Genomic DNA, 12,976 nt, shown 5'->3' with positions numbered 1-12,976 from the left:
TAACACCTCTAGCCATATTGCAGGCTTTCCCTAGTCTAAACCACACCAAATACAAACGCCGTAGCGCTAGAATGCAACGATAAAGATGAAGAGCCAGGAACCAAAATTGCGCCAACCCGTCGTCAAGATACGTTAAGAATGTATGCAGCGCTTGGAAGATCATTTCCACTGACCCTGGCTCAGCTTGAGCAGGCCCTCTACACACCCAGCTTCTTCTGCTGAGTTTATACTCGAGCGACCACTCGCGTCGTCACCGTGCATGAATTGTCGCAGCTCATCGTCTTGCTCGGGGTCGACAACCCCCTTGCCACCTTTCCGCTTGTCCTTGGCCAGCATGGCACCGAGACTTGACGTCTGCGACATCAGATCTGTGTTCTCTCCCAGTATCTTGCGAGCTGCTCGTGAAGCAGGAGGCGTAGCGGCGACTTGGCGGTCTCTTCGTACAGACTTGGACGCGTTAGGCTCCCAGTTCTCCTTATCGCTCTCCGTTTGCGGGAACTCGTCCGACTCGGTGCTTTCACCGCCCTTCTTGTAGTCGGCATAGTCCTTGCTGGAGAAGCGGCCGCTGATGGTGGACGCGCGTTGCATGGAGCCGCGAGCCTTCTTGAGTGGACTGCTTTGTACTTTGTGTGAGCTGTGGCGTGCCATCAGCGGGCTGCTGTTTTGGCGGGCCTGGTTCTGTGCCAATATCCTTCGGTTCGCGCGTAGTATGCCAATTGCGTCAGCTGCACTGCCACTCTCCTCTTGTTCGGCACGCGTTGTCAGGCTGGTTGTTGATCGGCTCTCGGGATCACACCAGAACTCCCATGCGCGCGAATCCCTGCTTCTTCCGATATTCGATGTTGTCCTTGGTACCTTGGGGCTCGGCTCGCCTCGCGCAGCGGCGGCTAGGCGGTCGTTCAAACCAGCTGCACTGTAGCTTCGTCGCAGGCCAGCAGCGGCACGGGAGAAGGAAGATGGAGTCTTCTTCGACTTTGGCGGCGATGGCGTCTTGTCGAGGTCGGTGACGATACGCGCAGTGCCGTCCTCATTGGTCGCTATCCGCACGAAAGAGTGCTTGCGCTTCAGTGGCCGGGAAGGGGTCTTGGTCGCATGGTCAGGTGATACTGAAGGCTTCGGAGGGGCGTTCGGAAAGGTGATGACTTCGGGCGTGTAATCGTCGAGATAGCGGACGAACGACGCGCTGCGACGGTTGGAGATCCATGATGTGCGTTGTTGCGCGGCGCCCTGTGAAGATGGTGCAGCCTGCTGCGAGTTGCTTATTTCAGCGGAGGCATTTTCGGTATTTTGAGTTTCGGTAGATGGCTCTGCGACAACTTCATTCGCGTTTTCTGGTTCGTTGGCAGAAAAGGTAGTGTCGATGGTGCGTGGTTCTGGGATCGTTTCGTCGGAAGTGAGTTCTGGCGTTGCGGGCTGCTCGGGTGGGTCAGACCTCGGGCACTCGTCCGCCGGCGCGTTATCGATATTGCGCGCAATAGCTACCGTCTCGTCCTCGGTAGGCGGGTCGGACATGGTGGAAGAAGAAGACATCAGCGATGCCGTGGAAGATGGTTCGAGAGGCCGTGAGCGACGGCGGTCGTTTTGGCGTTTATCTAAAGCAGAGCGTGATCAGGACGTGTTTCGAAAATCATGCGCACAACCAAGCCACGCGCGACACTTCGGAGCGATTCAATCGGGTCGATTGAAAAGCAAGCACCAGCGACGCGCATAACAGATGGATTGACTTACTTTGAAACCAAATCTAGGACGCGATGTTAGCAAGGCGCGCACACTCGTGACGTGGAGAAATTGGCGCTTACCTGAACTTCTTTCTCGCCAAGCGCGACTTTGCGGACGATCTCTAGTCGTGCAGCTTTGTCGGGCTTCGGGTTCTTGAGATATTCCGATTTCAACACGTCTTCGTCTTCCTTGCTGCAAGATGTCGTGGTCAGCGCTGATGGGGTGATGGAGAGTCGTGCCCGCGGGGTAGGCCGAAGTAGCTCCCGATGGTAGGTTGCGCACGAACCAACGCGTTGAACATGGGTCGACACGGTCGAGATGGAAAGGCAGAACTTGGATGGAATGAGAGCATACCTGGTGCGTCTTCTCTTCTGGCGAGCAAGAGCTTTGTTGTCAACATCCGGTGGCATGTGGTTTGCGACAGTTTCCTGCGAGTGCACGAGGAAGGCCAATTGACCACTAAAACTGGCGCGTCTGACGGTGGGAAGACGCGATGACGCAGGCGAGGAAAACGACGGCAAGGGCGATGAGGCGGACATGATGGGATGACAACAACGGATGTTGGTAATTGAACTTGGTGTGATCAGAGAAGAGCTACCATGAACGAGGGTTATAGTAGAAAGAATAACGCGTTCAATATGGTGGCAGGAAAGTAGTGTGCGAGGCGCGTCTTCAGTCGCGTACGTATCAGATTGGTCCGAGCCGAGCGCTTGCCTATGTCGTGCATACCACTTGACTGAACTTGCCGCCCGTGCACACGACCACTCCAGCCTCATATCCTGTATTATCCATGCGGCAGATGGTCACGCATGCACGAGCATGATGAGGCCGAGAAAGTTCCACATTCTATCACGCCCAATCTAAGCATCGCTGACGAAAACGCGTGCATCTCATCACTTCGATAGCCTTTCGTGGTTCATCTCGGCGTCGTGCAAGGAACTACGCGAACGCGGGACGACAATTATCTGTTTTGCTTTTCCAAGGTTCTCAGCCCTATTTCGGAACACGTCCAAGAACGCGCGTGAGCAGAGCCCACTGAGCACCAGATTCCTCCAACAGTATTGGCCCGCGGTGTATTGCCGCCCCTTTCTCGACATCATCTGCTTCCACGCGGGATGAAGACGCGTAGGAGTCGCGACGAAAACCATGCTTCTGTTTCCACACGCGTAGCACTGACAAAGCTAGTACTCAAAAAGGATAGTGGTGAAACACGTCCGCACGTGACGCGCTAACCCTTCCAATCACCCCGCCACATCCGCGAAACACGAGTCAAACAATGCACGGTTCTGCTCATCACAACGTTCTGACACAAACTCTCTACCATCGGTATCCTCCGATGACCTACCCTGCCTGTACGCATCATTGCGACTGCAATCTAGGCAGCGACACGCTACTCAACGACTATCCAGTCCGGCCTGCAGTCTAACTCTCTTGGCGGTAACTCTCACCGTCAGATGGGCTTGCACGATGCTCAACCACCATTCCATCTCTGTTCCCGCAGATGCGCATACTCACTTGTCCTCCTTAGCATCTGACCTTTTGCATGCACTTTGGTCTAGTCGCGGTCTCATTGTTCCATACCTTCGTACCCCACATCCACCGGTGAAGACAACCATACAAGGCAGAAGGTTTTGGAGCAAGAGTCGGAGGGTTCCGTGGCCTGATTATACAGATCTTTCGCGTCAAGACTGATCGGTGTCTTTCTGCCTTGTACAGTACACTCTGACGATGTCTGTGTTCAGGAGCCAAGGAGAGTTGCACTGCTCGGACCGAAGCCGACAGAAGATATTCGTAAGACAGCTTACTATCCCGCAACCACGTGCTGCGTGCGGCACTTCTGGAGTTTCAACATTCGCGTATTGGCCATCGAGATCTGACCGAGTGCCTGTGGCTTTCTGGCGTTCGTGCAATCCTTGAGCCTCACCGGTTTTGGCCCCATTTTCCTATCTCGTCATCACCAGTTACCTCCTAACCTGCCATTACGATGGATGATTGGCGGATGGCACCCTTGCCCAAATCACAGCTACCAACGGTGTGCTGTTCTGACAGCCCTACGAAACAAGAAAACCCGACCGCTAGGTTCCTGTTCGCGTAGGCGAGCTACTGCATCGAGCCTCGGATGAGGGTTTCACACCCGAGAATCTACACTTCGGTCAGAGATACGGTCGCATCGTGGTATAGGGCTAGCCCTATGGGTCCACTTTCGTACGCAAACTCCGCTTCCGCCGCGAAGATTCTGGAGTCTGAGATCCTTTCGCACGATATAACCGCCACTCTACCACTGGAACGCGGACCGTGACTGAACGTTCAGCTAGCACTTTAATTGGTTGGAGCTCACTGCCTAGTGCTATTGTCGCAGGACATGACTATGCACGGTCTCGATGCTCGTTTGGCTTTGATTCGCCGGGGCCAGGTGTTTCTTCCGTTGATTTCATCTCTAGTCCTCTGATCGGATGCAGGGCTTAGGTCTCTATTCCTCTCTTCCCGGTCTCTGTCCGCCGTCCGCAACAAGTGTGCTATCTCTTCCACTGTATCACATGTTGAGCCAAGAGTCACGGGAGCTGTCGTGGACAACACTCCAGCGAATCGGCCCCTGATTGTTGACTAGCGAACACTTGACCCAGCGGGAAAGGCGTCGAAAGCAGGCAACTGTACCCAAGAGGCGAAGAGGGCCGCCGTTAGCCCTTCATCATATCTTGTCACGCCAACCTCCGAACACCCATGCACGTTGCAGAAGACGGTGGCAGTCGTTCTACCTACGTGCTAGCATTAGACCGGGCTTCAGGAATTCCTTGATGTAACAGGCTTTGTTTGTGTTTCTTTACGCTACAAGTCAATCTCATTGGCAGCGTCACTTCCACATAACTCTGTATTGTAAGCGATGTTCCCATATGTGCAGCTTTCCCCTGTTTGCAATCTTTCAGGCCGACCACGATAACTTGTGCGTTACATTCACCCTTTTCACCGATACAGTGCCACCCTTGTGAGTCACGGGCCTTCATAGCGATGTGATGGTGTTGACGGAGGCAGTCTTAAAGCCCAACTCACGTCCGGCTTTGTGCTACACAAGATACAGGATCGAACTTATAAGCTCATACGCCCCAGCATCTTCTTTTAACTTAACAAGCTCAAGCAAAGCAATGTCTGGCAACATGCGCGTCGCAATAGCAGGTAAGGCAGCCATCAAAAGCCAAGCAAACTATACTCGGGCAACCTTCTTACACTGTTAGGCACTTCTGGTCTAGCGCTTCTGATAGCACAAGAGATCAACAACTCGACGAGCCACCAGCTGATCATTCTCTCGCGAACCGTAAGCACCCCTTGGAAGAACACAGTCCATCTCCCGAGTACCAAGTAATGAACTAACGATCACCAGCATCAAACGAGCCTGATCGCTTCTGGTTACAACTGTCAAGTCGTTGACTACAACAGCCCCACATCTCTGCAGCATGCATTGATGGGTGTCGATACCGTCATCTCGACTGTACTGGGCAATCCTCAACTCCGTCTAATAGAAGCGGCTGTACAGTGCCGGGTTCGTCGCTTTGCACCTGCGGAATTTGAAGGTCAGCCAATGCAGCGAGGCCAAAACGCACTGCTCGATCGTGGCCGCAACTCTGCGTTGGCCTTACTGCACCACTACCGCGCCAATATACAGTATACGGTCTTTATTTGTGGCATACTTTATGAGCGCTTCTCGGTGAACGGGATGATGTCTCATCGTCTTGGGACTCATAGCGGCTATGGCAACGAGGGAGACTTCATCGCCGACCCACGGCAGATGACTTCGATGGCACCGATTTACGACGCAAACCAAAACCTCTCCTGTATCTGCCTGACATCCGCATACGATGTGGCACAGTTCGTGGTTCGTGCCCTCGACATGCCAACTTGGGCTTCCGAGATGAGCATGTGTGGTGAGCGTATGACCGTCCATGCCTTGGTCGAGGCTATCAAGGCGTGCCGTAGTAAGTATCATCGCTGTCTGTCTGATGAATGAACTTTGCTAACATGTCCTCAGACCGACCATGGGCTAGCATTGACTACCAAGCCCCCGCCAGTACGCAGGTATTCTTTACAGCATTCATGCAGTTGCTGACCGACTACGCAGATCTCGAGTACCAAATGACGATGGCTCAACTAGGAGGAGACACAGCCGGACAGAGGCGGCTTGCACCGCTCCTCGCGACAGCGGAGGGGCGCTATGATTTTGCGGTACCCGCCTACCTTAACTCAGTCTACCCAGACGTGCAGGTCACTCGTTTCCAAGACTGGTTCCTGCGCAACTGGGCCTCGATACCGTGAACCAATATCATTGTGGAGTATCATCCGGTACTATGACGATACTTCCGGGACCGAAGAATATCCGCACGGGACTGGTCATGCTTGGATCGTGCACAAGGGTTCGGTTCCTAGGATTTTGACAACATTTCATGGGGCTCCATGCTCCGTCTTCTCCACTTACATACTAATTCGATTTCGTTCTCAAACTGCTTCTATGTACCAATATCGAGTTGGCGATTGAACTAAGGTCTGTGGGTGGCAACAAAGCTTCGAGGCGTTGACGATGGGATGCTCTTTGCAGCTTACAATGCAATTATGTTCGTAATGTTACCAAGTCTGCAATCCCCAAGTCGTTGCGATATTACAAGGGTTTGGCAGTTGTGAGGTTTTGATCAAGGTTGTGTCGCTTACGCCTGAGAGACTACCTGGAACGCCTCCACTGCCAACACCGCACGCGACACGTAGCGGCTCGCTCGTTCCGAAGCACAAGCAACGCTAACTATTTCTGCAGAAGCATACCCGATCTGCGATGATGTGAGGAAGGGTCTTGTCAGAGTTTGATGGCAATCTTCGATGGGGAATTACATCAGGTCGACGTCACCGGTGGGGCAACCGCTCCCCACTGCCATAATAAAACCACGACGCGCCTGAACTCTCTTTTCTGTTCAGTATCACAACCACAACTTCAATTGCATCTTCACGATCAAATTCACATTCTCGAAAACTTTATCTTTCTTCCTATACCCACAACGTAAGTTTCATTCCAAGAGGTGGTGTGGTGGACGGGTTCAGTTTGCCATTCCTGGCGCGACGCCCCCAGACCATCCACAAGCACGCGTCTGTTCATGCTGCTAACATATCTTCAGCACAAACACATTCAAAATGGTTTCTTCTCAGCAAGGCTACGCTCCCACCACCGTCGACATGAAGGGTAACCCCCAAGCTGTCAACGAGGTTCAGTCCAACCTCCCTCTCCCCGAGCAGCCCCCTGTCGCCTCCGACTTCAACTCTGCCGATGCCAGCACCATAAACGTTGGCTCCGGTCGTCAAGAAGCCTCTTTCGCCTCCGGCGGTGGTGCCATCCGCGAACCCGCTGTCGGTGCTGGCGGTGTTTCCGGACGTGAGGCCAAGGATGGCCTTGGTGGCATCCCCAACGACGCTGTCTCGCGCGAGGCTAAGGATAAGGCTGGTCTTGCCGACACCACCAACAAGGACTACGGATACCCACAGAAGAACGACCCCAGCTCGGGCGCCAAGCAGTAGAGTACTGCAGGAGGAAGAATAATGAGATACCCGAAGCATCATGGGATTGTATGATTATGGCTACTATCACTGCGCTTAGTAGCAGACTGCAAGAGCAGTCTTACGATGATCAACGAATGAAATGAATGAACAAACAAACATGTCATCTACCTATCGAAATGTGATGTCGTGATGAAGATGATGATGTATGAATGAATCTAATGGCACCATGCTAGACTTCGTGCCAACGCCTCACGCGATCTGGATTGGACCGCGCATGCTACAGCCGCACCAACAGCACCTGCCCGGATGGCCCGTTCCTGACGCCATGTCAGCCGCAGTATGCACGTATGCCCGACTCTAGCACATGTATGGGTGGGACCATTGCCGCTTTCCGAGCTACCACTGCTAGGGCCGTTCGACTAAAGGCGGGGTTGTTATGAGCACCTAGGTAAGGCTGAAGTAAGGTGGGATGTCTCAATGTGACGACGTCATGACGCAAGTATATCGGGGCTTGAAGTCTGACGGTATACATAGGTCAAGTTTGCACTTGACTTCAGGTACTCATACCACTTGAACTACCACAACTTTTCGAATCCAATCAATCGATTTACTCCAAATCTCGAAAATCACAACACAAAAGAACTATACCTAACAACAACATGTCGGCTTCGCACGGACAGAAGGTATGTTTTCCGTCTGGAGCTCTCATACTTCATTCTTTATCGCTGAATTATGACCTCATTCGTCATGACGGAATCGCAGAAACACTCACTAACTTACTACGCATAGGTAACCACCGACCCCGCGTCCAAGATCCCCGTCCACGAGGGTGTCGGCACCGTCACATCAGACTCTCTAGCAGGCGAGTCTCTGAAGGGCAACGGTTCATTCGGCGAGGGCAACCCCAAGGCCGCAGCAAGCAAGCAGCCATCAGCATCAACCACCACAAACACCCACGACACATCGAACGCCACCAAGCTAGATGCCGCCGTCAACGCCGAGGCACGCGACGCGCAACAAGGATGGAACGAGGAGAAGATCATGAACTCAGGCAAAGGTCTGGGTAAGGAGGCCGGTGTCGGTCCTACATACGCAGTTGCTGGTGGAGGTGCTTCATCAGGAGGCGCTGCCAGCGCTGGCACAGCACCTACAGGTGTTGCTGCTGGAAAGAACATTGACCCCAGCGTTCTCCAGCCCAAGGGTGCCAACTTGACAGAAGACCCTAACATGAGCGGTAACACCAAGTTTGGTGAGATCGGTACAAAGGATGACCCTTCTAGGCAAGCGGAGCTTAAGTTGGCGAAGCAGGCTGCGGCGAGTGCTGCGGTTGAGAACAGGGACCTGGCTCAAGGCGGGGACTCCAAGTTCAGCAACCTGGGTGATACCAACGCTTAAGTGTTGATGATGCATGGCGATATACATCCACCATAGAGTAATGAGCCTAATGAAAGAAAAATAATGACCTGCAAGCTGTTATCGAAGTTCTTATGATGAAAGCGACAAACTCGAGGGGTGAAAGCAGCACGTGGCGGGGCCCTCCGAATCGGGCCTCTTCCGCGGGCACGGACGCGGGCCGTTGCAGCAGTTCAAGGTGGCCTTTCGCGACGCGGCATGAACCCAAACTATCAATGTCGCTCATTATCCCACCCACGCTTCTTTCTTTCACCTAACCGTTCACCGAATCGAAATTGGGTCTGCAGCACCCCGATTGTTCGTTTGACTGCCCACCATGAACGGCTACGGGGATAACGGGCACGACGAGGATCCATTTGGTCCAGCCAAGGGCGGCATTGTGTCCAGTTTCGATGCCTTTCGTAAGTGTTGTCTTTACGCGGGTGTAGAGATGGAGGGAGGAATATCAGGCAGTTTGAAGGTCTCAAATGGCCAATACATGTCGTGATGCGACTTCCCAGCCACATGCGACACCGCGATCGATCCAAGATGAACCCAGGGCTAACGGATATCTACAGCTAAAACTAAGAAGACGTATCTCGTACAAGGCCGCAACTCCTCCGCGTGGACAGTGACGCTCATCATAACATGCATCTACCTCGCCTGGTCCGAGATCGCGCGCTGGTTCGCCGGCACAACCACACAATCATTCGCCGTCGAGAAGGGCGTGGCCCACGGCATGCGGATAAACCTCGACTTGATAGTAGCCATGCGCTGCGCCGATCTTCACGTCAACATGCAAGATGCTGCCGGTGACCGCACCCTAGCTGGCGAACTCCTGCGCAAAGACCCAACATCATGGGCGCAATGGACCGGCAAGAACGCCGAGAGCGGGACACACGAACTGGGCAAAGACAAGAAAGTTGGATGGGACGATATCGAGGATGTACATGAACAGCTGGGCAAGGCGCGGAAGAGCAAGTTCAGCAAGACACCGCGCGTGCGCGGACAGACTGACAGCTGCCGCATCTACGGCAGTATCATTGGAAATAAGGTGCAAGGCGACTTCCACATCACGGCTAGGGGCCACGGATACATGGAGTTTGGAGAGCATCTGGACCATTCCAGTAAGTCCAAAGAATCAAGAATCAAGAACCACGAAGATAACATTTGCTAACATCTATCAGCTTTCAACTTTTCGCATATTATCCGCGAAATGTCCTTCGGCCCATACTACCCATCCCTCGTCAACCCGCTCGACAACACCATCGCCGTAACACCCACACCCCAAGACAAATTCTACAAATTTCAGTACTACGTCTCAATTGTGCCAACCATCTACACCGACGACGCATCCATGATCCCCTACCTCACATCCAGCACATCGGAAGAAGACACGCCCTTCTCAAACATGTTCCACACCACCCACGCCATCAAGACCAACCAATACGCCGTTACATCGCAGTCCCATAAGGTCGCTGAAACCTACGTACCGGGTATCTTCGTCAAGTTCGATATCGAGCCTATTCTGCTGGCGGTGGTGGAGGAGTGGGGTGGCTTCTGGAGGCTGATTGTTAGGCTGGTGAATGTTGTCAGTGGTGTTATGGTTGCGGGGAGTTGGGCGTGGCAGATGTTTGATTGGGCGAGTGAGGTTATGGGGAGGAGGCGGAGGAGGGGTGATGGTGTGGGTGTGTTGGGGACGCCGTCGGTGGAGAAGAAGAGCTGGGATTAGATGATGGGTTGGGGTGTTGATAGAGGGGAGGATGCATCCAATGGCGTTTAGGTTATGGGGAATGGGTTTCATCTTGGGAATTTTGTGAGTAAAGTAACCTCCTTTCTACGAATTTATAAGTGCTGCATACCGTGGAATATCTGTATTCGCAGAATGGCTCGTGGCGAATATATGATCTTGAGATTGCGGGACTGCGCGATTGCGCTATGGTACGTGTTGTTTTTCGTGCCTTACAATCCGCCCCCCTTGCGTAGCTGACGCTTCTGCATAGAACCCTGGAAGCAGCGCGTACTTTAACCCGTACGATCAGCTCCATCAAATGAGAAGTATCGCCAGTTCAGGAAGTAGCGCGCACTTCGACAAACGCTCCCGCCGACCTCTCTCCCACCTTCTCCCTCTTTCATTCGTTGCTTGGCGGCTTGTGCTACAAGGCGCTAGGCTGTATCTCACTTGCTCTTGCACCACCTTCGTCGGTCTTTGATTGTTTACCTCCCCACAAATTATTGATAAACGGCCACATCACTATCTAATCTCTACCCTCTTTGGCAGAGCGTTCTACCACCACATACTGACGAGCGAACGAACGCACCAAAAACTATCGTTATCGCAGTTCAACTCGACTTGACTACACCGCGACTATGGCGTCGCCAACTCCACCGCAAGATCAAGGCGATTCGCGAGATGAAACTGAGGAGGAGCGAAATGATCGGATAAGGGAGGACCTCCGGGCTAGAATGTTAGTAATATCCATGTACAAACTATATGTGAGACAAATACTGACTTCGTACACTCATCTTTAGGCCTGCTATGGCTGGTCTTGACCGTCGTGGGGAATTGTCGGTTTCGGAAGCAGATGCCGGCGAGATACAGCAACGTTCACAACAAGATACTAGGCTTCGGAATAGCTCGCGCCTGATTCGTGCAAGGGACGCTTACGAGGCTCGCCGCGTTCTCGGTAGTCAGACTGCGCGCGTCGCTCCCAGTAATCCGACACTCACTGAAACAGACGGTCAAGGAGCCGCCACTACACCGCGCCCAGATTCACCTCGACCTGCGCCACGGTACAGGCGGATAGGTCCAACAGAGAACACCAATGAGCTACACGTTCCTCAGAATCGACCTGCCACAGAGCGAACTAGATGGTCAGACCCAGCCTTGGAGTCGCGTCTAGCGTCAGTCAGTCGTATTCAGAACATATTGAACCCTGAGCCAGCTGAGACTCCCCGGCCTAAAAGCCATATGCCCACTCTGCGGTCTCAACCAGAGTTCTACATGACCGGAGTCATAGCCGTCGATACCACCGCGGAGCCTCTCCCTGACAACGCGGAATGTACGATTTGTCTCGAACCTCTCTCAGACGACGTGGTCAAGTTCCACGCTTGCGGCCACATGTTTCATACCGTCTGTGTACAGAGCTGGTTCGATCAGAGCGCACCGCGTACGGGTGCGAAGCGAGGTACTTGCCCAAACTGTCGACATGAGCTGTACGAGCCAGATCCGCAATTTCGACGTTCACATGCGCAGCGAACTCCTCGTGCAGAGCCGGCGCATGCACATATGCCTGCGCCACTACGTCTTACTACAGGGGACGTAGTGGATGTGATGCATCCGGCGCTACCTCGCACTGGAGTGACTCCACCGACGGATGCTCCCCGACTTCCTGTTAGTTCCGAACGTGAATCCCGTCTCGCGCAGTTCGTGGCTGATCACCGAGAACGTGTGCGGGCGCATGACCAGCAAGAGCAGCAGGCTGGCAATGCTCCAGCCCCAGCTCTAGATCGAAGGTCTGTAAGCGTCACTCGAGTACCTCATGTCGCTCCCGGATCTCACTTACCTGGATACGCGCCTCATCGCATTGAGTCATCGGAGAGCCCCCGAGGCGGCACGATGGAACGAGATTTGCCTACTGTCTGGCTTCCTCCAGGTGACCCTAACCCTCCTAACGCGGCATATGGTAATCGGCAGCCAATTAGTCAGAACCAAATGCTTGAACATCAGCAGATGTTAAATCAACAGCGACAGAATGCATCCAACAACTCGCGATTCCAAACACTTGCTCGTTCGGCGGCCGGTATAGCAATGACTGATGCATTGCGCCGGCCTAATACATCCGCTAGAGAACCAGAAACTGGACATAGACCGTCAGATGTAGCGGAGCCGGACGAACATTCTGATGCCGATGATATTCCCTTTCCAACATTCATCCCGGAACGACCTCCAACATCAACATTTCAATCTAACGGACTCTCGAATCAACCACGCGAGTCTCGAGTCGATCTAGCAGCACGTGCTATCGCGGAGCGTCGCCCCCTGTCAGAAGTACCAGGCCTCAACACCGGATTTGCAGCTATCCCACCTCTTTCGCCACAAGAGGCTGCACGACTTGTCAGAATCCGCGAGTTACCAGGGTCAGGGCTTGACCTAGCTACGCGCACTACTGATCAACTCCGAGACGAGCAGGTCATGTTGTTGGATCGTCTCCGTGCGGTACAAACACAGATAGGCCGAAATCTAGAAGCATCTGGAGAGCGTGCAATGAACGCCGCTGAGCGAAGGGAACAGATACGAGCGATGGCCTGGAATAACCCACAAACTGCACATCTA

General features: G+C 53.4%; 5 protein-coding genes across 5 annotated transcripts; 4 read left to right on the top strand and 1 right to left on the bottom strand.

Annotated features, from left to right (window-relative positions):
- Positions 1-159: 159 nt before the first annotated feature.
- Positions 160-2,129, bottom strand: J4E92_001330 (uncharacterized protein; the record flags this gene model as incomplete). The annotated part of the gene is made up of 4 exons (XM_051492742.1): positions 160-1,592; positions 1,729-1,741; positions 1,800-1,911; positions 2,074-2,129. The coding sequence occupies 4 exons, from the start codon at positions 2,127-2,129 to the stop codon at positions 160-162; spliced, it is 1,614 nt and encodes a 537-aa protein (XP_051358254.1).
- Positions 2,130-4,871: 2,742 nt separating this feature from the next.
- J4E92_001329 (uncharacterized protein) lies at positions 4,872-6,024 on the top strand (the record flags this gene model as incomplete). The annotated part of the gene is made up of 5 exons (XM_051492741.1): positions 4,872-4,890; positions 4,950-5,029; positions 5,096-5,687; positions 5,741-5,779; positions 5,831-6,024. 5 exons carry the CDS (start codon positions 4,872-4,874, stop codon positions 6,022-6,024), a joined length of 924 nt encoding a protein of 307 aa, XP_051358253.1.
- An 861-nt stretch (positions 6,025-6,885) lies between these two features.
- J4E92_001328 (uncharacterized protein) lies at positions 6,886-7,266 on the top strand (the record flags this gene model as incomplete). The annotated part of the gene is made up of 1 exon (XM_051492740.1): positions 6,886-7,266. One exon carries the CDS (start codon positions 6,886-6,888, stop codon positions 7,264-7,266), a length of 381 nt encoding a protein of 126 aa, XP_051358252.1.
- A 641-nt stretch (positions 7,267-7,907) lies between these two features.
- Positions 7,908-8,643, top strand: J4E92_001327 (uncharacterized protein; the record flags this gene model as incomplete). Its single annotated transcript, XM_051492739.1, has 2 exons — positions 7,908-7,931; positions 8,038-8,643. 2 exons carry the CDS (start codon positions 7,908-7,910, stop codon positions 8,641-8,643), a joined length of 630 nt encoding a protein of 209 aa, XP_051358251.1.
- Positions 8,644-8,977: 334 nt separating this feature from the next.
- On the top strand, positions 8,978-10,372 carry J4E92_001326 (uncharacterized protein; the record flags this gene model as incomplete). The annotated part of the gene is made up of 3 exons (XM_051492738.1): positions 8,978-9,062; positions 9,219-9,767; positions 9,828-10,372. The coding sequence occupies 3 exons, from the start codon at positions 8,978-8,980 to the stop codon at positions 10,370-10,372; spliced, it is 1,179 nt and encodes a 392-aa protein (XP_051358250.1).
- Positions 10,373-12,976: the final 2,604 nt, after the last annotated feature.

Source organism: Alternaria infectoria (genome assembly GCF_024043175.1).
Source record: "Alternaria infectoria strain BMP 0036 chromosome Unknown scaffold_1, whole genome shotgun sequence".
Taxonomy (NCBI): Eukaryota; Fungi; Ascomycota; class Dothideomycetes; order Pleosporales; family Pleosporaceae; genus Alternaria; species Alternaria infectoria.
This window is presented reverse-complemented; position numbering and strand designations above follow the sequence as displayed.